The sequence below is a fragment of the Mustela nigripes genome, chromosome X, assembly GCF_022355385.1.
Source record: "Mustela nigripes isolate SB6536 chromosome X, MUSNIG.SB6536, whole genome shotgun sequence".
In the NCBI taxonomy this organism is placed as follows: Eukaryota; Metazoa; Chordata; class Mammalia; order Carnivora; family Mustelidae; genus Mustela; species Mustela nigripes.
Window position 1 is genome coordinate 37,795,147 of NC_081575.1, and position 24,630 is coordinate 37,819,776.

Sequence of the window (24,630 nt, forward strand, 5' to 3'; positions counted from 1 at the left end):
AAGAAGTTCCAGGGGTTGGGGAGGGAGGTGACATAAGGACAACACGACTTCCTCCAAGATGCGGGCTGGAGTGCAGGGACAAAGGCTGGGAGTGGGGTGAAGCCACTTTCACAGCAGAGGGAAGTAACAGAGGGAATCCCTGCCAGGAAGTCACTGTCTTCTCAGTCCTTGCTTGACAGTGGGGAGGACGGGGAGTTTGAGGAGGGCGGTAAAGGTTCAGCCCATGACTTCTCAGGGCAATGTGTAGCAGAGCTGACCAAACACAGAACACAAGAGCAATGGTGTTAAGAGCACAGTTATAATAGACCATGAAATCTGAGGGGCCCCAAATCTGAATGACTTGAGAGATTTCCCCCAGGAGGCCAAGACTGGGCATTGGGACTGGACGATGGTGCCTGTTAGAGGAATGAGGGGTTGAGGCACTTTTAGGAGCTGGTGAAACGAAATTTCCAGTAATTGGTTATAGTGGGACGAGCTGATTGGGAGGATGAGGAGGCTGGAAGGAGTAGAGATTCGGGTCACAGAAAGGGATATAGGGGCTAAGGATCTTAGACAGACGAGTTTTAGGGATAGGGGGAGGGCAAGGCCAGTTGGCGAAGACAAGAGGACACAGAAGTCACCGCAGGGGAGAAGTCCAAGCTCTGAGAAGCAGGAGTGTTTGGAGTGCTCTTCACTGGAAACCTCTATGGTTGCTGGCCAGAGTCGGAATAGAAAAGCTTGAGTGCCAGGCATCTAAAGGCATCTAAAGGCATCTAAAGGCATCCAAAGGCATCTAGGAATATGGGAGAAGTGGCCAAGAGTGGTCATAGTGAGGAAAAGAAAAGGTGGAGAGAATGGTAAAAGAGAAAGCATTTTCACTGAAGGGAGAAATGGCATATTGGTCTGTAAGAGACAGGGGGGCCCCCAACAGGCCATGGAGCTGAGCAGGGAGAGCGACGTCCATTAGGGGGCGCTTCAGGCAAGAGATAGGAGGACTTGGTGTTCCAAGGAGAGCTGGTTACTTTGGAGGGATGGGGTTCTAAAATACACATGGGTGTGGTGCAAAAACAATGAATACTGTTATGCTGAAAAGAAAACATTTAAAAAAATAAAATAAAATAAAATACATATGGTTGACCCTTGAACACCACGGGTTTGAACGTGGCAGGTCCACTGAGATGAGGACTTTTTTCTGGCAGATGCAGCAAAGTATCATAAATGTGTCTGCTCTTCCTTATGATTTTCTTCAGAACGTTTTCTTTTCTCCAGCTTATTTTGTTGCAGGAATATAGTACCTAATACATGGGGCATACAAACTAGGTGCTAAGAGACAGTTTTTCTTACTGGTAAGGCTTCTTGGTCAAGGCTTCTTGGAAGCTATTAAGGATTTAAGTCTGGGGGGAGTCAAAAGTTGTGCATGGGTATTAGGGCTGTGCCGTGGGGAGGGGACTCCATTCCTAAGCTGCACATTGTTCCTGATCAACAGTATCTCCAGAGAGCCAAAGGTAAGGAGTTGGGAGAAAAGGAAACAGAAATCAAGAGGCAAGCTGGAGGAAGAATAGAACAGTGGGGGAGAAAGGATGTCCTGTTTCCTACAGCGGTGCCAAAGGACCACAGAAGTAACAAAGGACCACAGAAGTAAAGGAGGGACGGGCTCCGTCCTGAGCACCAGCCAGCTACCCAGAAGCCAGAGAAAGCGGCGGGACCTTGCCTTTCAGGGAAACAGGGCTCCTGGCCGTGGGCGGTATCTACAGGACAGCTGTCTTGCCTTGGATAGACACTTGGAACTCAGTTATTTCTGGAAAATTACACAACTTCTAGGAAAGTGAATCCCCCAACCCCTCAGCTGTTTTGATTGATAGGGAATCTTCTTGCCCCTGCTCACTCCAGATGGATTTGCCCTCTACAAGGCCCAGGTCCAAGGCTCAGGAGCAAAGGTGAAATCAGCCTTAGGAAACCTAGCCTTTTCGTGAAGAGAGCATAATTTCCCCCAAGCGAACAGCAGATGACAGCAAAGAGCCAGAAAGGAAGCAGAGGCATCACAAGAGCCCAGAAATGGTGAAGAATAAATCGGATTATGTTCCCCCAGTGCCCTCTGTTGCACTTAACGCCGACGTAGTACAAATACAATGCTCTCTTCCCCCCCTAGACGGGAACTCCCTGCACTGGGGCATCTCTGATTCCCTAGTGCAAATGCTGGGCACATAGTAGGTGTTCAATGAATATGCTGTGGGGGCAGCTGGCTGGAGGGGAGACCCCCTGACCGGATGTGGTTAGGAGACAGACACCTGCCTTTTAGGACAACAAGGTGTGTGGGGGGAAAGTGCTCATCTAAGAGGGAAATCTAGGCCAGGTTTTGAATCCTGGCTCTGCTACTTAAGGCCGGGAGCAAGATACCTAGCATTTCTGATCCCCAGTTTTCTCCTCTGTAGAAGGGGCATTTTCCACCAGGGCTGGTGATGATGACAGAACACACAAAACAGGTCTAGCAAAGCATCTCACACACAGGAAACTCAAAAAGTTGGTGTTCACCATGGTTATAATTACTGTTAGAGTTGTTAGAGGCAGCAGAGGAGAGAGGAAAGAATCACTAACAGTGAGAAATAAATTGGAATGAGGCCTTGGAATCCCTACTTCTTCTGCTCGGTTCCCCCCAAACGGTGCAACAACAGATCCAACAGAAGGCTGCATTGGCATCTATCACTTCTAGAAGCTGCAGCTTCCCAGACTGTAGGGGTTTTTTGTGCAGGAGGTGGAGGGGGGTAGTGGGGATGCCTACTTGGTATTTGCCAGGTCAGAATAGTCAGCTCAGCTACCTAACAGTTTGTTGTGGGCACCTCAGAGCACCTTTGGCCAGAACTTGACTCACAGGCCCCAGAAAGGGGGGTTGGTTCTGGGGCTCTGAGACAGCTGCCTGCCTGATTCTAGTCAGAATGAGTGTAACCCTAAGACTGAAATAGTATTAGGAAGCTGTTTCCTGCGCCACAGGGGACAGACCTGAAAAATGGCCCAGGGCTCCTGGCTACTGAGACTTTCCTTAGAGCTTACACGGGGGAATAGTGCATTGAGAGCAAATTAAAAGGAAGTGCTGACTTGGTGAGACCCCAAGTGGCTGCACAGCATAAAAACAGCCTCAAAGAAGACAAATCCCAAGACATTGACAGAAACCAGGGCACAGGGGGCCAGCCTCTCCACCAGCACGAGACTCCGAGGGGAGCAACTGTGCCCATTCTTCACTGTGTCTTGAGGCTGACTGGTCCTTGAGGCTAGCTTAGGCCAGAAGTTCTCGAGATTTGCCAGGATTCCTGAGTTAGAGGAAGCACGACTTCGAAACGGTCCTCCAGTGGCCCCAAAGGCCCGTGTAGCTGCATATCATTTTTAACGTGTAGAAAGGAAGTCCTTGCTGCTTGAATTGAGGTGGGGGGGGGTCTGGTCTCCCGGAAAAGCCCCAGCAACTAACACAGAGAGGCTAGTAGCTGAGACTAAAAGGGGATGCCTTCCAGGTATAGGGCCTTTGAGGAAGGTGAGAGCCTCGAGAGGGAGGGCTCTCACAACTCTTCTAGAAGGGATGGGAACTCCCCTTCCATCTACCACATGACAGAGGAAGGAAGGGATACTTTAAGGGTCACTGTGAGGTCACAAAGAGTTCAGTCAACTTTCCTAGGCTGTCTCAACCAAGTTGGTCGTCTCTCCCTTGTGACGCAATCAAGGTCAATGGTTTATTTTACAAGGTAATCCTTGTTCTCTTACCTGCTTCTCTCCATCCTATAACCCCACAGTCCCTGAATTTCTTGCCACTCTCAATATCTTCTTTGGTTCTGAGAGGATGGATATAATGAGCAAGGGCATACGGTCCCTCTTTTGAGAGGGCCAAGGGGCTTCCGCCTCTCCTACTCCACGCTGCACACTGAGGCAGGGGGAAGGCACAGCGTGAGTGAGCGACAAAGTGTGTGGGTATAGGGAGGCTCCATGTAAGCCCAATGCCACCACAGACAACGAGCCTAAGGCCTAGACCCTAGGACACACAATCAGTGGCACCGTGCTCATCCACAAAGGATGGTTCTGGAAATCCCCCTAGGACTCTTTGCAGGCCTTATCCATGCCCATCTCCCCACCCCCTGGTGAGTGGCAGAAGACATCCTACAGACACCCAGCCAGGCAGCAGCCCAAGATCCTGGTAGGCACCCAATACCCTGTGATTCCCCCAAACAGAAGGGAGCGGCGAGGTGTGACAGGGGCACGAAGGTGTGCTTTGCTGGCCTTACCTCCTTTCCAAAGCAGGTAGATGGGCACCACGTAGAGCATAACATGCTGAATGTAGTAAATCTCCAATTCGAAGGGGAGCTAGAAGGACAGGAGGAGGAGAGGTGTTTCAGAGCAGGAAGTACTCACGTCAATAGCTTCTCAAGTTGAACATCCTTGCTCTTTGGGACCCGCATCATGACCCCCTCCCCCCGCAGTGAGTCAGGGGCTCACTTCCCTTTACCATGAGGGAAAAAAAGAATGGAAGGGACGGACACTTAGGACCTAGGCTGGCATCTTCCAAAACGTCTTTGGCAGAGATAGTGCTTGCAGAATGTTCCACAAAGAAAGCTGGTTACAACGGAAGAAATGTCACACAGACCAGGTACCCCGGAGAGCCACCATGTATCCTCGCGGTAGACTTAGGATCTGGGTGGTCTCTGCAACTACAAAACCAGCTTACCATGGTCTATCTAGTGTTTCCGAACCTTAGTGAGCCTGTGCCTTTTTGTTCACGACCACTCAGTACTCTGCGGGATATACTCGAACAAACACAACCTGAAGTCCCTCCTTGCTCCTGGGGAGGAGGCAGCGAACAGTTTAAAAGCTTATTCCTGGGGCGCCTGGGTTGCTCAGTGGTTTGGGCTGCTGCCTTCGGCTCGGGTCATGATCTCAGGGTCCTGGGATCGAGCCCCGCATCGGGCTCTCTGCTCCGCAGGAAGCCTGCTTCCCTCTCTCTCTCTCTCTCTCTGCCTGCCTCTCTGCCTACTTGTGATCTCTGTCTGTCAAATAAATAAAATAAATCTTTAAAAAAAAAATAAAAAAATAAAAGCTTATTCCTTGGCTGATAGGAAGAATGCGTGGAGTAGGATTTCTTACTCCCATTTTCCAGGTTAAAAAAAAAAAAAAAAGTAATTGCTAGGTCTGGCCTGGTCTAGATCCAAGTATAAAGAGCTTCCCTGCTGGATATCTGGGGTCAGTCCAGAGTTAGCCCTCCTTTTGGGTGAAGACCAAGCAGCTGGGCCGATTCTGACAATGGCTTGCCAGAGAGAGCATCCCCACCCTCCCGCCCCGGGACGGGCGGGCTCGCTCACTGCTGCTTTCCACCTCTCTCAAAATGGAAGCTCCAGGTTCTCAAAGCAGAGCACGGTTTCCACCTGGCACACGGTCCGCGCTACAGAGTTTGGCAGAGGGCAAAGGAATGGGAACAAGCTGGATGGCTAACTCAATTCTAGAGGAGGGGGAAAAAAACAACTTCAGCAGCTGGCACAAGGCCTGGCCTCTGGGGCTTCCACAGCCCACAATACACACACACACACACACACGCACACACACACACACGCACGCACGCACGCACACGCGCCTCTAAAGGGAAGCCCAGAGAGACAAGGACACCCCGGGGGAAGGGTCAGCTGCCTCCCTGTTCCCTACAAGGCAAGCACAGAACCCAGACTGTGTGCTAATGACAGCCCAAGCCTGCCTTGTGCCAAGGGCTGGAACCCAAGGATGGCAGAGCGCCCAGAATGGGGGCTGGGACGCCTGTGGACCCTGAACAGAGACACTGGCTCTGGCCCTTGAAAATAAAAGCCCACGCAGAAGGAAAATTTCCCGCGGATCCAGACGAGGCCCAACTACTATTTTAGGCTCACAGAGGGATGTGAAATCTCCAAAAAAGAGATGAGGTTCTACCGGGCTCTGTGGACTGTGCTGGAATCACTAGAAAAGGACTGATAATGGACTAGATTTCGCTATGCCCTCAATAGCCTGGTGGATTCACTCTGGCAAGCCACGTCACCTCTCCGCCTCTTCTGGCAGCAGTAAAATGAAAATGGTTACACTGTTCTCAGATTATTGTAATTTTTTTTTAACTTTTAGAGGTCGATCCTTTTTTTTTTTTAAAGATTTTATTCATTTGTCAGAGAGAGAGCACAAGCAGGGGGAGCGGTGGCAGGCAGAGGGAGAAGCAGGCTCCCCGCTGAGCAAGAAGCCTGATGTGGGGCTTGATCCCAGGACTCTGGGATCATGACCTGTGCTGAAGGCAGATTCTTAACTGACTGAGCCATCTAGGTATCTCAATTTTTAATTTTTAATATAACAAACATGCATACAATACTCATGTGTCTGGAACAAGTAAGCACTTTCTTCACTATCAAGTCACCCAGTCCTTGTAACAACTGTGCTGTTCTAGTCATCTCCAGATGTGTCTGGAACAAGTAAGCACTTTCTTCACTATCAAGTCACCCAGTCCTTGTAACAACTGTGCTGTTCTAGTCATCTCCAGATATGAGAAACTGAGGCACAGAAAGTTTTGCTGACCAAGTCTACCCAGCTCATGTGGTAACAGAGCCAGGATCCTACCCCAGGCAGTCTGGCTCTCGAGTTTACAGGATCATCCTGCACTACCCCTGCCCCGCTCTCTCCTCTACTCAAAAAGCCTGACACTGCTGTGATCAGTGGGGGTGTGGTAACCTTCCACATGGGAACTGGGCCCAGCCCCTCCCTGTGCACATGCTTCTCACCTCCGTGGCCTGCGCTGGCCCACTGTGAGCCCACTGTGAGCCCACATCATGCCATGGCCTGGCCTGGCCGACCACACAGGCCCCTCAGCTCCCGAGACGCATGTCACTAGCCCTCTGAGGCTCTGTAGGCACCCTGGTGACAAATCTTACGGTGGCCTCCAGAAAACATTTTCCTTCCTCAGAGGGCCAGCTCACCCCCTATTCCAAGAGTTCCCCACCTCAGGAGGTCACGGAGAGCATAAAACGAGGTGTGGGCCCTGGCGACAGCTCCGGCCAAAGAGGAGAAAGAAGATAGAGGCCAAGGAGGGTATGTGTGTGTGGCAGGGGAGGGCAACAGGGAGTGGAAGGCAGGGAGGAGATGAAAGAGAAAGGGGCAGCATAAGAAGAAAACACCCAAGAGGCAGGAAGAAGGGAGTGAAATGGGAACAAGAAAATAACCCCTCGTCATTTCTTAATACTTACTATATACTTATGTGCCATGTGTGGGGCTACGCAATCTTACATGCACTGTCTCACTTAACTATTACAAGTCTCTATGTAGCAAGAACAATGGTCATTCCCATTTGACAGATAAGGAAACTGAGGCACAATGCTGTGAAATGACATCCAAAGAAGAAACCGGGCAGGGCGCCTGGGTGGCTCAGTCAGGAGAGTGTACAAGTATGGGTTTCAGCTCAGGTCATGATCTCAGAGTGGTGGGAGCGAGCCCCATGGCAGGCTCTGTGCTCAGCATGGAGTCTATTTCAAATTCTTTTTCCCTCTGCCCTTCCCCCAACTCGAGCACACTCTCTCGGTCTCTCAAATAAATAAAATATTTAAAAAACAAAACAAAACAAAACAAGGAAGAGACGGGGCAAGGATGGCATTAAAGGACATTCGGCATTGAAGGACATGGGTAGCTTTCTTTACTGAACACTGGATCTGTCCTGAGTTCCCCAGAACTTTCTCACAGAGCCTCCCCCATCTTCTTTTCCTCATTTCACAAACACGATCTGGAAAGTGCTATACTTCCCTCCATAGAAGTTCCACTTTGCTGATTCATTTCTGCTCTACAGAACTCACATCTGGAATGCTACTCCAACATAACTATCCTGATGCCTTTTTAGCTGGAAGATTCTGGAGGCTTTAGACCAAAAGTCCTATAACCCCGCAAGTGAAAGCCAAAAACCACTAACAGTGTTTTAAACCACATAGGTCATTAGCTTCCTTCTCACACCCAAGTCAACATCTTTATTTTATTTTATTTTTTAAATCCAAAGAGATGACTGATAAACCCCAGCAGGCCTCTGGGCTCAGACGGCGTAAAACATGAGGGGCATGGACTCTGTCCGTGATCAGAGCATGACCTCCTTTCTCCCAGTGAGCAGCCCTGCTAGCCGCACCACTGCACTCTGCCATGGAGACAAGCAATCCCATCGTGCCCTCCATCCCTGGTCACTTAAGTCACTCTAAGAAGCCCCAAACTCTGGGCACCTGGGTGGCTCAGTCGGTTAAGCACCCAACTCCTGGTTTTGGCTCAGGTTGTGATCTCGGGATTGTTGGATTGGGCCCTGAGTTGGACTCCATGATCAGCATGGAGCCTGCTTGGATGTCTCCCTCTCCTCCTCCTCTGCAACCCCCACCTCCCCGGCCACTTGTGTGTGCATTTGCTGTGCTCTAAACAAATCAATAAAACCTTTAAAAAAAAAAAAAAAAGCCCCAAACCCCCAGGTCACCATGTAACACCTGAATTCTAATCCACCCCCCCCCCCATCACAATCTGACCTCATCAGCCACCTTCCCTCAATTCTAGAAACTCTGGCAGCCTACCCTCTGGAACCTATAGACTTCATTAGCAAAATCCCCTGTATCCTATCCTCACTGTCCTCCTAGCAGTTCCTTCACCTTCTCGCTTTAACAAAAACCCGGTTCCCTCACGCTCTGAGAACGCTGCCCTCCCAACAGCCCCCTCCAGTGCTGGGTGGTTTGCCTGCCATGTTGCCTTGTGCCCTGGGGGCCAGGAGGGGTCCTGCCTGCTCCCTTCTGCTGCTTCTTCACTGGTGCTTTCACGACCATGCTCTCTGCTTCCTTCCTCACCACTCCCCTGATTTCAATCTCCTGCTCTTGGCCTCTGCCACCCACCACTCTTCCCGCAGCAGTCACCTACAGAACCTCTCCCCAGGCATTCCCCTTCATCCTTGAAGACAGTGCCTCCTGCCTCCCTTGCCATTTCTATGCAACACTCCCATGTCAAAACCCGTGTGTTCTCAACCGCCACCTCCTACCTAGCCAACTCACCCGCCTCCCATCCACCTTCCAACCTCACTGGCACCTCTGGTCCACTGATCCCACCACCTTTTTACCACCCCTGACTGGCCATCAGTCCTCAGTTCCATGCTTGCTTATCAGTCCCTTCGCCATATCCTCAGCTCTCTCTTTTCTCTTTCTTTTCTTCTATGGCTCTTCAGAAAACCCCCACCACCACACTGAGGGCCAAGGCCAGTCCCCTCCTTTGTATGCTAGATCCAATCTTTTCTTGCCAACTCAAGGACATCGCACCAGCAATCGTCCCTTTTTCTTTCTACTGGATCATTCCCATCAGAAAACAAATAAATTACAATTTTTCTCATCAGAAGAGAGGAAAAATTCTTGCTCCACTTCACCCTCACCCAGGTGACTTCTTTGTACAAACTTTAAATAGCCGCCCCTTCTTCACCCCCATGCCAGGGTGTCAGGAAGATCTTCGGCACCTCGTGCAGTCAACAACATACTGGTCCTGCAGGTGATCGTTCTCTCGTCCTTGAAATACTTGCTTCACTAAGCAGAGAGTGGGGTTTTGTTCTTCCCCTGCCTCGATGCCTCCCCTTTGCAATCCCCTTTACTACATCTTCCTTCTGTGCCTCATATTGGAGGGGCCCAGAACCAAGTCCTTGGCTGTCTTTTAGAGCTACTCTCACTCACTGGATCATCTTACCCAAGGTCCTGGCTCTAAAGGCCATGTGGATACTGATGACTTCCAAACGAATATGTGCAGTCTAGAGTCAGGCTGCTAAGACTGAAACGACAGCTCCATCATTTGGTTGCACTGTACTTTGGGGCCAATCCCTTAGTCTTGCTGAGCTTCACCTGGCTCATTTGTAAAACAGGAATAATGATGCCGATTGCATCAAGTTGCGGTGAAATTGGGTGAGGTAAGGCATGTAGGGTTCTTGGCCCAGCGCTGGCACACGGCATGTATGCAACATTAGTGGCTGGCCTATCTTCCTCTTCAGCATTAATCCAGCCAGTAAGCAGTAAAGAAAGGCAAAATTTCAATTCCACAAGTAGGCAGAGAGGCAGGCAGAGAGAGGGGGGGGGGGGAGCAGGCTCCCCGCTGAGCAGAGAGCCCGATTCAGGACTCGATCCCAGGACCCTGAGATCAGACACTTAACCTACTGAGCCACTCAGGTGTCCCTCCAGCCAGTAAGACTTAATGCCAGGCCTCTCTGGGTCAAAAGCAGGAGCTCTTTTTACCTCGTCATCCTGCGTTAGCAAGAGCCCCTAGCAAGAGATGGTGGAGTTTGGACCTGTTCCATAGCCCTAAATCACACATCGATGTATTTGTCAGATGACGACCAAGATAAATTTTAGCTTCCCAATGTAATTCATTCTTTGGGCCCATCTCTAGGTGAGTTTTCCCTGGAGACTTATTTATTTCTCAAAAGAATGTCAATACCACTCTCTTCTTCTTACCTACGACAGTCCTATTCTTACTATCATCCAGTTAGTAGAAAAAAAAACATTTATTGAGATACTACTGGGTGGCAGAGAATGTTCCTGGCTCTGGCTATACATCCATGATGAACACACAGTCCCCGCCCTATGAGAATGCGTGGTCTAGTCAAGGAGGCGAATGGATAAAGGGATGAGGTCAGTGCAGCAAATGATCACGGAAAAACCTACAAATCAAGCATGGGATCTGGTTTGAGTTTTCTCTGCAAGTGAGGGAGAGGGGTGCCTGGGTAGCTCAGCTGGTTGTGTATCTGACTCTTGATTTCGGCTCAGGTCATGATCTCAGGGTCATGGGATCCAACCCTGCATCAGGCTCCATGCTGAGTAGGGAGTCTGCTTAGGATTCTCTCTCTCCCTCTGCCCCTCCCCACCCACCCCCACCCTGTCATGCTCACTAGCTCACAGGGGACCCGCAACAGGAAGGTCTAAATCAAACTCAAGGTGGAGGGAGCAAGAGAAGGGAGGGTGGGTAGCTGTGAGAGAAGGTAAGGGAGCTGAATCACCAAGACTTTGACTGATTGGACAGGAGGAAGAAAGAAGCCAAAGGTGACCCTGGGACCAAGGGCCTAGATGGTCAGCAGGATGTTGGGGCTTCCCCTTACGTTGGGGCCTACAGTCAAGGAAGCAGATTGAAGGAGACTAAGAAAAGCAGCTAGGCTCATGCTGAGTTTGAGGCCAGTCTGCTAGCCTGAGGAACGCCCACCTCAGTGGGAATGTGGGGCTACATCTTAGGGAGGCCGGAAAGTTGCAAGGCAAATGATATACATGTGTAACGGTATGTTTTGATCTAGACATGTACATTATAAAACACTGGCATGGAAAAATAAGAAGATGATACTCTGAGATGCAGAGAAGTGCTAGTATTTTCTTTAAGCCACCCGAGAACATCTATGCACTCCACTTCACAGAACCCTGGGCCATGGTCCTTTCAACAAGAGAGTGTGGGTGGAGAGAGATGGAAATCATAACCCCAGGTTAGTAACCACAGAGAAATAACTGTGAAGAATGGGACAGACTCGAACATATTGTTGGTGTAAGGGAAGGAGCCAGTGGAGAGGGAGAAGCCAGAGAAGCAGGACAAGCAGGAGGCACTGGACAGTGAGAGGGCCTACAGCAGGCACGGGCTGGGACTGGGGGCATGGGAGAGGATTAGCTTGGGCTCCAGGAGACCAGGAGGAAAGGCCGAGACGTGAGAATAACATAACTGTATGAGGGAGGGGCGTGGAAGAAGTCCAGGGAGCTCACAACCTCGGAGCCCATGCTACACAGCAAGAGATTTGGCCTTACCAGAAGAATCCACGGTTGATGATAAGGTACAGAATTAGGAAGAGGTGGTTACAGAGGGCAGACCCTGGTCTAAGCTCAGCCCCACATTGCAGAATCCCAAGAGAAGTCAGAGAATCAGACAAGATCATTGCTGACAGTCTGAATGCTGTGTCTCTTCCCCAAGTTCATGCCCCCATGTGATGGTCTGAGGAGGTGGGGCTTTAGGATGTGATCAGGTCATGAGGGGGGATGCCCTGTGAATGGGATCAGGGCCCCTGTAAGAGGGCCCAGAGAGCTCCCTCACCCCTTTTACCCCGTGAGGACCCAGCAAGAAGCCTGCAGTCCAGAAGAGGGCCCTCACCCAACCACTCAGACTTCCAGCCTCCAGAACCATGAGAAATACTTCTCCGTTGTAGAAGCTACTCAGCTCGTGGTTATTTTGTTATGGCAGCTGAATGGACCAAAACAAGAATCTATCTCCTGTAGAGGGGAAAGGGAAGGGGAAAGGAGGTGACCCACTCTTAACTGAGGCCTTGGGTAATGTTCCTGCCACTTGAGTCTGGCTTTGGAACACTTTGTCTTCATTAACTGACCACAGACTTGCACTATGGCCTACGGGTGCCACAAACTCCTTGCCACTAAATGCCACTTGTTAGAGGAGCTGCGAAAGGAATACCCACAACCTAAAATAAACCACAAGATACTCACGGAACAAAATAGCAATCTGCCATTAAAAACAACAATGTGCCATGAGCAGACAGCCTGGCAAATCCAGAACGTGGAAGCTCTGTAAAAAGACTGGCCCGGATTCATCAGGATTTCAGTGCTATGCAAAAAGGTAGCGGGGACCATTTGTAGATTAAAAAAAAATAAACAAACAAACACTAAATAGAACAGTCAACAGCAATCTTGAAACCTGACTGAATCCTGATTAAAAAAAAAAAAGAATTAAAGCCATTCTTGGACCAATTGGGAGAAATTTCAATATAAACTGATTATCAGATAAAGTAGACAGTATTATAGAAGTGTGGATAATTTTCTTGAGTGCAATCACAGTATTGTGGTTGTACAAGAGCTCTTCTTTATCTTTATTCTTGGGAGCTGGGGCAAAAGTCTTTAGAACTGAAGTGTCAGGATGTCTGTGACTCTGTTTTGAAAAAGAAGAGGTTGTGATAGAAACAGAATATGGAGAAATGTTTAGTTGTTACATCTAGCTGGAGGGCACATGTCATTGTTCACCATACTAACTATCATTTCAACTCTTTGCTACAAAAATTCCAACAATAAGAAGTTGGGAAATTTTAAAAATTTAAATAAATTTAATTGAGGTAAATTTGTACGACCTAATATGGTAGAAACCCTAAGATACAGGAAAACAAGGTGCATTCATTTTGGAGAATAACTGGCCAATATTTACCCAAATTTTTAAATACCCATTCACTTTGACTCACTTTTACGAATTTGTATTAACAGCAATGTGTGTATTCACACCCAGAACCGTATGTGTAACGATGCTCAATGCAAAGTCATTTGTAATAACAAAAAGTACACAACAACAAAAAAGGAAACTGTCCATTAGTGGGAAAGTCATCAAAAAATACCGTGGAGGGCAAATTATGCAACCATTTACAAAAAAGGGAGGTACAACCATTTATCGGTAAAACTGAGCGAATCTGGGGGCGCCTGGGTGGTGCAATCACTGAGCGCCCAACTCTTGGTTTCAGTTCAGGTCATGATCTGAGGGTTGTGAGATCAAACCCCATGTCAGGCTCCATGTTGAGTGCAGAGCCAGCGAAAGACTCTCTCCCTTTTCCACTGCCCCTGCTCTCACTCGTTCTCTCTCTCGCTCTCAAATCAATAAATAAGTCTTAAAAAAAAAAAAACTGAGCAAATCTACCTTGTACAAAGAATGATCCTTTTTGTAGAGGAAAAAGGACTGATGAGTATTTGTGCTTTTAGGTGTATGTGAAATGCACAGTGAAAGGACTGGGCAGAGGGAGAGGGTTGGGGAGGAGACACTGGGATAGGGGAAACCTGGACTTTGAATCCGAGAGACTTGTACAGTTGGAGCTTTGTGACAAATGAATATATTCCTTTATTAAGCATGAAGCTATAAGTTTTTAAAAGTCCAAGACAAGGTCAAAAGAGGAATGTGAACTGTTAGCAGCAATGAACTCTGTGGAGTGGGAGGGGAGAACTTTCGTGTTATACAGCCTCCTTATCTCTACACTGCAGGAATCCTTAGCTAGGAGGACGCGTGCAGCTATTAGGGATGATTACAGTGAATTTTTCTACCTTCTACGAAGCCCCCTCTCAGAGTATCTGAGCATGTAGAGAAAAGAACACGTAATGTAACGAGAGCGGGGGGAGGGTCTTTTTTAGACCCCCCCTCCCCCACCCCGGCCAAAACCCTTTGTTCTCCCAGTATCTTCCCTTATGACACACCTCCGGCCCCAGTAAAGACAGCTGCCCACGGCCTGACCAAAACCAGGGTATTCCATCCTATTCTCATGGTCTGATGTGGAGAGAGGGACTGGTGAGAGGGGAGACAGGTAGGGGGGAGACTGATCCTCGGTTTCAGAGTCCAAATCCCATCAGGGCTGCTCCTGACTTCCTCCTCGGTGCTCAGAGGCCACAGAAGAGCAGAACAGAGTCCTGGTGGTCAGGAAGCCGCCTCAGGTCAGCTCCCTAATGTCAGAACAAAATATTTTCAACCCGTGAAAAATGCTGTCTGCTCTGGTGGCCCAACTACTTGCGAAAGCGCCTTTTGGGGTATGAGATACAGCAGTCCAGAGTGGCCTGCCTCAGCCTGGCGTGCCTGTTAACAGGACTTAGACTAAGTGGCAATCTGGGGTCAGTCAGCCATCGTGCATGCTGCAAGGCCTCGCTCAACTATTCCCTTTATGTAAGATGAAAATGATAACCCCTAGCTATTCTTCCTTCTCCTGCCTCTAACAGCCGCAGGAATTAGTCAGGAGGGGAGTTAGGGCTTAGGAATTGGGAGGACAAGGTGGAAAAGGAAAGATAATGGTGCTCATATTGGTGTATGCTTACTAACTTTTATGGGGTTGTGTCCCCACCCCTGCCAAATTCATATGTTGAAGTCCTAACCCCCAGTACCTCAGAATGTGACTGGCTTTGGAGACAGGGCCTTTCAAGAGGAAGTAAAGATAAAATGAGGCCGGATGGGTGAGGCCTAGCCTAATGCCTGCTGTCCCCCCAGGAAAAGGAAAGTAAGACACAGAGACGCAGAGCAAAGACCACAGGAAGACAGCTGAAGAAGACCACCATCTACAAGCAAAAGAGAGAGGCCCTCAGAAGAAATGAACATTACCAACACCTTGATCTTAGACTTTTAGCCCCCCCCGAACTGTGAGAAAACAAGTTTCTATTGTTTAAGCCATCCAGTCTATGGTATCCATCACGACAGTGCGAGCAAAAGCAAATGAAGACACTGACCCACCATATACTACTGAGCCAGGCCCTGTACTAAAGCACTTCACACCTGTAAACTCCTTCCGTCTTCCCAACACACTTATGACGTAGCACCCATTGCTATTCTCCAGTTTTAAGAGGAAGAAATTGAGGCATAGAGAGGTTTTCTTGTGATAGCAAGGTACTAGGAATGACCAAATGCCCATCTAAAGGAGAATGGAGAAAGACATTGGGGTCTATTCATAGGACGGAATGATTTGCCCGAATGAAAACGTAACTAGAGTTATACTCAGTAACAGGGATGAATCTTAGCCATATAATGTTGAAGAAAACAAGCAAATCCCAGAAGACTATATACAATATAATAACATTTTCATGAGGATCAAAAAAAGAAAAAAAAAAACAACTAAAATGTACAATGTAATACCGTTTTTATATGGGTAAAGAACAACTGAAATTAAATATCTCATGTAGATATATATATATATGTATATATTCACTCATATGTACATATGAGGGAGAAAGATAAAACTTTCAAAAACAGCAAAGCAATAATGACCAAAATTCAGGTTAGTGGTTCTGTCAAGATGGGGAGGAGGAAGGGAGCCAGGTCGGGGAAGCACACACAGCAAACGTCTGTATTACTAATGGGGCTGGTTCATGGGTTGGGCACGTAGCAATGGCTTATTCCGTTATACATAAATGAATAAATACACCCATGAAGAAAATTAAAGCAGGCCATGCACGGACCACTGGTGGAGTCCGCCAGGAGTTAAGGATTATAAATACAATTACCACAATTGTGGGCACCCCATGTGGGTTTAGAAAGAAAAGGGGGTGGGGGTTCAATCAAATAACTTCCCCCAGATCTCAAGTCTCATTAAATGGACTTCCTGATACCTCCTAGAACTTGGCACAATACTAGACACACAGATTAGTGGGTATCTATCAACTTATTTAGAGATATGGCAGGAGAGCACTGAGAACAGACAGATGGCCAGACCCATGAAGAGAATTAGAATGCCCTCCTGACTGCCCCCAACAATAAGGATACCACTGCAGAAGGCTAGACTGTGTGGACCATACAAGACCCAGACTTCCATTGCTGATAATACTCAATGGAAGACCAAACATAGCCACGAGTGGCCCCTGGGCACTCCATCATAGGGTCCCTGGAGCTCTCTCTCTAGGAGAGGCTGCTGTCACAGGATACAGTGTTGTGCGGTGGTTGTTCCACCTACTGCAACTGATTGACGGGAGCGTGCTCTATGGGATGAACAGACGAGAGAAGGCGGAGCTCCACCAATCCTGGCTGGAGAGTGGGGATCTCAGATCTCAGATCTCTCCCAGTTCCTTTTCCCTTTCCACACTGCCAATGCAGCACAGAGGGAGTGAAATTCAAAGGTATCTGGAATGATAATTCTCGCCTAACGGCCTATTCGGTTCAAGAAGAAAAAGAATTTTTCTCTTGGTCCCCACCTTTGCTACTTAGAGTTGGGTCTTGAGGTACACCAAAACACCTCGCCAGGACCAAGTCTGAGGAGATTATTTTCTCGGGACAGCTCAGCTCAGGCCACACATGTGCTATCAGTGCTACCTGGACCTTGCTCCATGGGAAAAGCATCCATCCCTCCTCTCAAGACAGGGCCTGTCCTCTCTGGCCCAAGTTGCAGCTGACCTTTGGCCTAGCTTGGAAACTGAGCAACCCCAGTTGCATGCAGTGAATGTGGCACGAGGCCCAAATGGGAATGGTCTGATTCTTTCGACACCAACTAGACCAATGACAAACTGGCCTCTTCATCACCAGTCACATCACGAACACCCACTCCATACAGAACCTCGTGTCCTCCCACTTCTCCAACACATACACAGATTTCCCCAAGCCCTCTTCATGAATTCCTGTTTGTACTGTTTGTGTCTCAGGGTGGGCCTCGGGAAAATGGAGGGGGAGAACACTAGTTAATGTCTACTTGCAAGAGAATTCTGGAAAGCAGAAAGCCATACACAGGCCTCTTTCCGAGCCAAAGCAAAGCCCGAGCTCAGCAGAAGATGTCCAGATGGCTCCCAGAGCCAACAGTCTGTCACCGTCACAGGGCAGGAGCTACTGGGAGCCCACAGCTGAGAGTTCCTCATGCTTGGAGACCCCCTGTCCGTGGGAGAGGGGAGAGGTATGTTTCAGATCAGCAAGAGAAAGCGAAGTAGGACTCCCCTGGCCCTTCTGTCAGCCCCCGCTCTTCCCCTATGGAACAGACCCCAGAGGGCAGCCCACGAGTCAGGTGAGAAGCAGAGAAGAACCACGGAGCTTCTGAAAAATTCCATCTCTTCTCTTCCTTTCTGTTTCCCCACCAAAGAGGCATTTTAAGTTGCTGTCATCTCAGAATAATATGATTCTGGTCTATATAGACATGTTTCGCTTCTCTAGAGCCCACTCCCCCACTGCCACCCACAACCTATTTTGGGCCAACATAATTTACAATTCCCAGAAACGTCTGAGAAGTGGCGTACACACTTCTGGTGCCAAAGCCTGGCCGGTTTTACAGATTTTCATTTAGCAGGTGTCTGTTGCTAAATCAGTAGCAGCTGCTAATTGCTTTTCCTCCCTCGAACCTTCAGACAGAATGAAACATCTGGTGTTCTCTCACTTCGGGTTAAAATCAGATACCTTATCATTCCTCCTTTGGGTGCCATTTTTATTAGAACACTTTCAGCTGACGCCTGGAACAGGCCAGTACTGTCACCTCAGAAGATTGGGGGAGACAATTCAAAGGACACCACCACCACAGGACACCTCTACCTTGTGCCTCCAGGCCTCCTGCCCAGCTGCGGGGTTGCTGGCCTGTCGCCACAAGGTGGAGCTTTAAGCCCATAACCGCCCAGGGAACCAGGGCCTCAGGATGGTCCCGGTCACCAGAAAGTGATGAGAGGGGAGTAGGGAATCCTGAGCCAGCCCCACTGACCTCTGCAAAAGGGTGGCTATGGTTTGGGTTCTGTAAGAAAAACTCTTGAACAACAAGAGCTGATGAGCTTGTCGGCTGGTGAAAACATCTGCCTGTCAGGTGAGTGGCACACCCTCCTGCCATTGTGGACAGAGGCTCCCGCACTTAGGACCCTTCTGAACTCTACCCTATATACCTCTTCATCTGGCTGCCCTCCAAAGAGTCTTTCCAATAAACTGGTAAACATCAGTCCATGCTTCTGACTTCGGTGAGCTGCTCTAGCAAGTTCATCGAACCTGAGGAGGGGGTCAGGGGAACTCCGATTTACAGCCAGTCAGAAGCACAGGTCACAAGCTGGACCTATGACCGCCACGGAGATGGGGGCAGTCTTATAGGACGAGCCCTGAACCTGTGAGATCTGATGCTATCGCCAGGCAGTGTCAGAATGAATTAAATGGTAGGATACCCACCTGGTGTCACACAACTCTCTGGTGTGGGGACACACAACACACACACACATACACACACACAGAGCATTCCATTCAGTACTTATGCGACAGGGGAGGCAGAAAGAGCACTGGTCTGGGAGTCAGGAGACCTGAGTTCTGGTCATAAAGCTGTGTTGGCTGGCCATATGACCTAGACATTTCCCTTTCCTGGGCTCTGTCATGTGCAGTATGATGTAGTTAGATAACCTGAATTTCTCAGGACCTCCCAAGCTCAAAAGTGCTAGGATCCAGTTGATTTTCTGAAGCCAGTTTTTGACTCCCATAAAATCTGGAGCCACCTGGACTCCCATAAAATTTCCTTTCTGTTCCTCAGGTGCTACCTTTTAGGATGTTTTGGAATATCAGCACTGTCCCCGACATAGTTGTCTTCCCAGCTTTGGGGCACAAGCAAATCTGGCCCTTTGGGGAGTCCTCTGTGCCCTGATCTGAGTCACCATCAACCGTTAAATTAGTTTAACAACCATGAAGCCACCTAACTGCACTGTCTGTTACTAAGACCTTAATACTCTAGCTTAATTGTCTAGCTTGATTCTTGGGAAAATGACTTACCAACATCCAGATTATACTCTGGCTTCCCCTAATAAGCGTCAGAGTAATCCTATCAAAACAAAACATGGTAAGTTTCACAATAATGTATTTTGGGGAGCCTACACTGGCTCCTGGTCCTGTTTCCACATTGCTGGAGACCAAGTGCCTCAGACACCATTCCTCAGTTTGGCTGGAGGCTGTTCTGCACGGGTATCTCTTAGATCTAGAACTCCCAGTGTTTAACCTTTGCTCCTTTCAAAAAGCAAAAGAGCTAGGGTGCCTGGGTGGCTCAATGGATTAAGCCTCTGCCTTTGGCTCAGGTCATGATCTCAGGGTCCTGGGATCAAGCCCCACATGGGCTCTCTGCTCAGCAGGAAGCCTGCCTTCCCCCTCACTCTCCACCTGCCTCTCCCCTCTCCACCTACTTTTGATCTCCCTCTCTGTCAAATTAATTAATTAATTAATTAATCTTTTAAAAATCGAAAGAGCTATTCAATCTTGCTTTGGGTCCCCTCACCTAGTTATGCTCTATGAACTGTCAAATTCACCTGCAGTGGATTTTAGGATTTCAGGTCCTAATAGTCTACTTTCTTTTTTGTTGAGGTATAACTTATATACCATAAAGTACAAAACACCTCCATTTTTGTCAAGCCCTATAGTCTGGGCCTCAGTTACAACAGCTGGGTCCCTGATCAGCAAGACCTCCATTTTTACCATGTATGCTCCACCCACACCTGCTGGAAGATAGGGCTCCTTAAAGGACAGAACAGTAGCAGAACGAGAGCGGAGTAGGACGGAGTTGCCTTTGCTCCTTTGTACACTATGTCAATCATTTGCTTCCTCTCTCCATCTTGCTTCCCAGGACTTTTAAAAATTTCGCCTGCACACCAGTCCCCAGGAGATCTTGTTAAAATGCAGACTATAGGTCTAGATGGGGCCCAAGACTGCATTTCTAGTAAGTTCCCAGGGGAGGACAATTCTGCTGGCTGGTGGACCACACTTTGAGTGTCAAGGACCTAGGATACAGGATGGAAGGTGGCGTGGTGTATTGGAAAGAGAACGGGCTTTGGAAACAGAAACATGGGTTCTAATTTGCAAGCTGGCCACTCACTAGCTCAGTGCCTTTAGGTGATTTGCTTAATCTCTCTGCTCCTGTAGGCAGGCAGATTTTGCCACCCCAAGATATGCCTCTTGGGCAAATTGGTTATTCTAAGCTGGTTAATTTTTGAAAAAACCTACAGACACAAAAGCAACTCTGAATATGGAGTTCATTACCCATTTTAAGAGACATTTATATCTGTTATGGTGATCTGAACTGACTAATATACCTACCCTAAGTATAGGGACTATTCTGTAACCATAAGCCACTATATGCCAGCAGTGAAGGACCTTTTTTTTTTTTTTAAAGAATTTATTTATTTGACAGAGAGAGATCACAAGTAGGCAGAAAGGCAGGCAGAGAGTGAGAGGGGGGAAGCAGGCTCCCCACTGAGCAGAGAGCCCGATTCGGGACTTGATCCCAGGACCCTGAGATCATGACCTGAGCTGAAGGCAGAGGCTTAACCCACTGAGCCACCCAGGCACCCTGAAGGATCCTTTTTATCTGCCTTTAATTCTCTCAGGGCAATGCAGTAGCACTATAATTTAAGAGAAACTCTATTAGCTTTATCTGTTCTTTCAAATATGCTGACGCTTCCATATTTTAATTTGAATGTACATGACTCCAAGCCCCTGAAGTATTGCAATGCCTCCCTTGGGACAAAGTGACATTTTCTCACCCAAAGCAATTCCAAACTTTGAATGACTAAGTAACTCCGCATCGAGCAATCTCCTACCACCCACAGTTCTCTAATAGTGAACATTTATTAAAGGTCACTGAAGAAACTTCCCCAACCTGATAAGGGCATCTGTGAAAAACCCAGAGTTCAAATCATACTTGATGATGAAAGAGCAATGCTTTCCCCTTAAGATGAGGAAAGACACGGATGTCCACTCTTGCCACTTCTATTCAACACTGTACTAAAGATTCCAGCCAGGGCAACTGGGCAAAAAGAACAAATACAAGGCATCCAGATGGGAAAGGAGAAGTAAAACTACCTCTATTTGCAGATGACATGATCTTATCTATTTAAAAAAAAATTGAAAAATACACACATACACAAAAATATTAGCAGTAATAAATGAGTTCTGAAAGTTTACAGGATACAAGATCAATTCAGAAAAAGTAAACTGTATTTCTAGAGTAGCAAAGAGCAATCTGAAAACAAAATTAACAATTCCATTTGCAATACCATTAAAAGGAATAAAATACAGGGGTGGCTGGATGGCTCAGGCAGGTTAAGCGTCTGTCTTCAGCTCAGGTCCTGATCCCAGGGTCCTGGGATGGAGTCCCATGTCAGGTTCCCTGCTCAGCAGGGAGCCTGCCTCTCCCTCTTCCTCTGCTCTGCTCATGTTTTCTCTTGTTCTCTATCTCAAATACATAAAATCTTTTTTTTAAAAAAAGAGGAAAATACATAAGAATAGATACAACAAGGGGCGCCTGAGTGGCTCAGTGGATAAAAGCCTCTGCCTTCGGCTTAGGTCGTGATCCCAGGGTCCTGGGATCCAGCCTCACATCGGGCTCTCTGCTCTGTAGGGAGCCTGCTTCCTCCTCTCTCTCTCTGCCTGCCTCTCTGCCTACTTGTGATCTCTGTCTGTCAAATAAATAAATAAAATATTTTTTTTAAAAAAAAGAATAAATACAACAAAAGAAGGGTAAAGCCTATACTCTATAAACTACAAAACATCATTGAAAAAATTAAAGACCTAAATACATAGATAGAACACATCCTGTGTTCACAGACTGGAGGGCTTAATATTGCTAAGAGAGCAATATTCTTCAAACTGATCTACGTTTAATGCCACCCCATAACTGCTTTGCAGAAATTGACAAGATGATCCTGAAATTCATGTGGAAATGCAGGGCACAAGAATGGCCAAAACAACCTTGAAAAAGACGAACTACTCTGGAGTACCCACACTTCCCAGTTTCAAAGCTTTCTACAAAGCTACAATAATCAAGACAGTGAGGCGCTGGCATAAGGAGAGACATATACGTCAATGGGATAAAATTGATGGCCCAGAAATAAACCCTTACTTTTATTTTTGAATGAGTTTTGACAAGAGTTCCAAGACATTTCAACAGGAAAGAGTCTTTCAACAAATGGTGCAGGACAACTAGATATCCATATGCAAAAGAATGAATTTGGACCCCTTCCTCACACCATATAAAAATTAACTTGAAATGGATCATAGACTAAATGTAACAGCTAACACCATGAAACTCTTATAAGAAAACAGTCATAAGACTTCATGGCAGTGGATTTAGGCAACAGTTTCTTACACAGGATACCAAAATTGCAAGCAACCAAAATAAAATTAGAGATTTGACTTCATCAGAGCTTAAAGATTTTGTGCTTCAAAGGATACCATAAATAAAATGCAAAGGCAACCCACAGAATGGGAGAAAATGTTTCAAATCGCATATCTGATAAGAGTCTAGTATCCAAAATACATAAGAACTGTCACAACAATAAAGAACAAATAACCCAACAAAAAAATGGGCAAGAATTTGAAAAGACATTTCCCCAGAGAAAACATACAAATGGTCAATAAGTATAATAAAGTATTTAACATCATTCATCATCAGGGAAATGCAAATCAATCCTACAGTGAGTCAGTGAGTCATCACTTCACAGTCATTAGGATGGTTACAATAAAAAAGGCCCAACAATACAAAGTTGGTGAAAATGCAGAGAAGCTAGAGCCCTCATATACTGCTGGTAGGAATATGAAACTTCATGGCCACTTTGAAGAACAATCTGGCAGCTCTCCAAAAGGTTAAAACACCAAGCTACCATATGATCCAGCAATTCCACTTCTAGGTATCTACCCAAAAGCTAACATTCAAACAGATACTTTTACAAGAATGTTTACTGTGGCATTATTCACAATGGTCAAAAGGTGGAAACAACCCAATGGCCATCAGTGGATAAATGGAGCAACAAAATGTGGTTTAACATACAAAGGAATATTATTCACCCATGAAAAAGAATGAAGTACTGATACATGCCACAAGAACAGTGGATGAACTTGAAACTTTATGTTGAACAAAAGAAGTCACTCAGAAAAGGCCACATAGTATATGATTCCAATTAAATGAAAAGTCCAGAATAGGCAAATCCATAAAGACAGAAAGTTCATAAGCAATGGGCAAGATCCTAGAGAGGGAATAGAGAGACACCACTAATATGTAGTGGGGGCCCAGGGCAGTGGCCCCAATATATGCTTTGGTGGCATATTGATTATTTTAAATTAAAGTTACTTAAGAAGCCGCCAGTGTAAGAAAACTCGGTCTCCCCGCCTTTTGTCTCCAGAAAGCAAGAAATACATTTTCCATGTGAAAGGTACCTTCCCTGCACCAGAAAGCAGAGGGACATCCTTATCAGCAAAGGCAATGAATCTAGGGCCAAAGAAGCCTATATAAAGAAATCTTATTACTTCTAGTAATTTACTACCCAAATTCTGTTTAGAATGCCTTACAAATTAAAAGTCTCAAACATAAGTTTTCCTTGTCTTGTCAAGTCCTCATAAATTTATTGTTTCTTTGCCTAAAAAGTATAAAAGCTGCCTCTTAGTTACTTCTTAGGTCCCATATTTATGAGACCTCTGTATGTACAAAAGGAATTTTTTTCTCCTGCAATTCATCTTGTGTCTGTTTAATTTTTAGACCAGCCAGAAGAATACTGAAGGGTGAAGTCTTTCCTTACCAACAGGTACACAATGCTGCTTTGGGGATGATGACAATGTCCTAAAATTAAATATAGTGGTGATGACTGCACAACTCTGAGAACACACTAGAAATATTGAATTGTACATTTTAAAAGGATAGATTTATGGTATATGAATTACGTCTTAAGTAAACCCCCCCCTTAAAAAAGTGACTGAAGGGAGAGATAACAAGGCAATTACTCATTCGAGTAGTGCTTTTAACCTTCCAAAGCTCTTTGCTATCTCTTTGTTATCTCTTCTTATCCACTATCCCTTCTTCCTGACCTATCCGTGAGGTAGAGAGAGCAGATATTACTAATCCCATCTGAGAAATGAGGAAAGTTGGGGGGCTCGATGAAGCAACATTATATCATTCAAAGCGCCAGGGGTGCACTCAGCAGCAGGTTGGGACTGGAACAGGATGCCTAGCAGAACTGCACATTGGATTTACCTGGGGTGATTTTCGAAAATGGGTATGTTTTTAAATCGGCTCTGGTGTTTCTATGTGGCTGGGGTCAAGAACAACTGCTCCACAGGGGCGCCTGGGTGGCTCAGTCCATTAACGTCTGCCTTCAGCTCAGGTCATGATCCTGGGGTCCTGGGATCCAGCCCTGCTGCAGGCTCCCTGCTCAGCAGGGGGGATCTGCTTCTCCCTCT

At 47.1% G+C, this 24,630-nt stretch overlaps 1 protein-coding gene across 2 annotated transcripts in view; it reads right to left on the reverse strand.

Annotated features, from left to right (window-relative positions):
* The window catches only part of TMEM164 (transmembrane protein 164), a 90,007-nt gene that overhangs the window by 29,575 nt on the left and 35,802 nt on the right, over window positions 1-24,630 (reverse strand). For both annotated transcript variants that reach the window (XM_059385351.1, XM_059385350.1), the window contains exon 3: window positions 4,245-4,323. In XM_059385351.1, coding sequence (XP_059241334.1) covers window positions 4,245-4,323 — 79 coding nt within the window. The remainder of the gene's footprint in view (window positions 1-4,244; window positions 4,324-24,630) is intronic.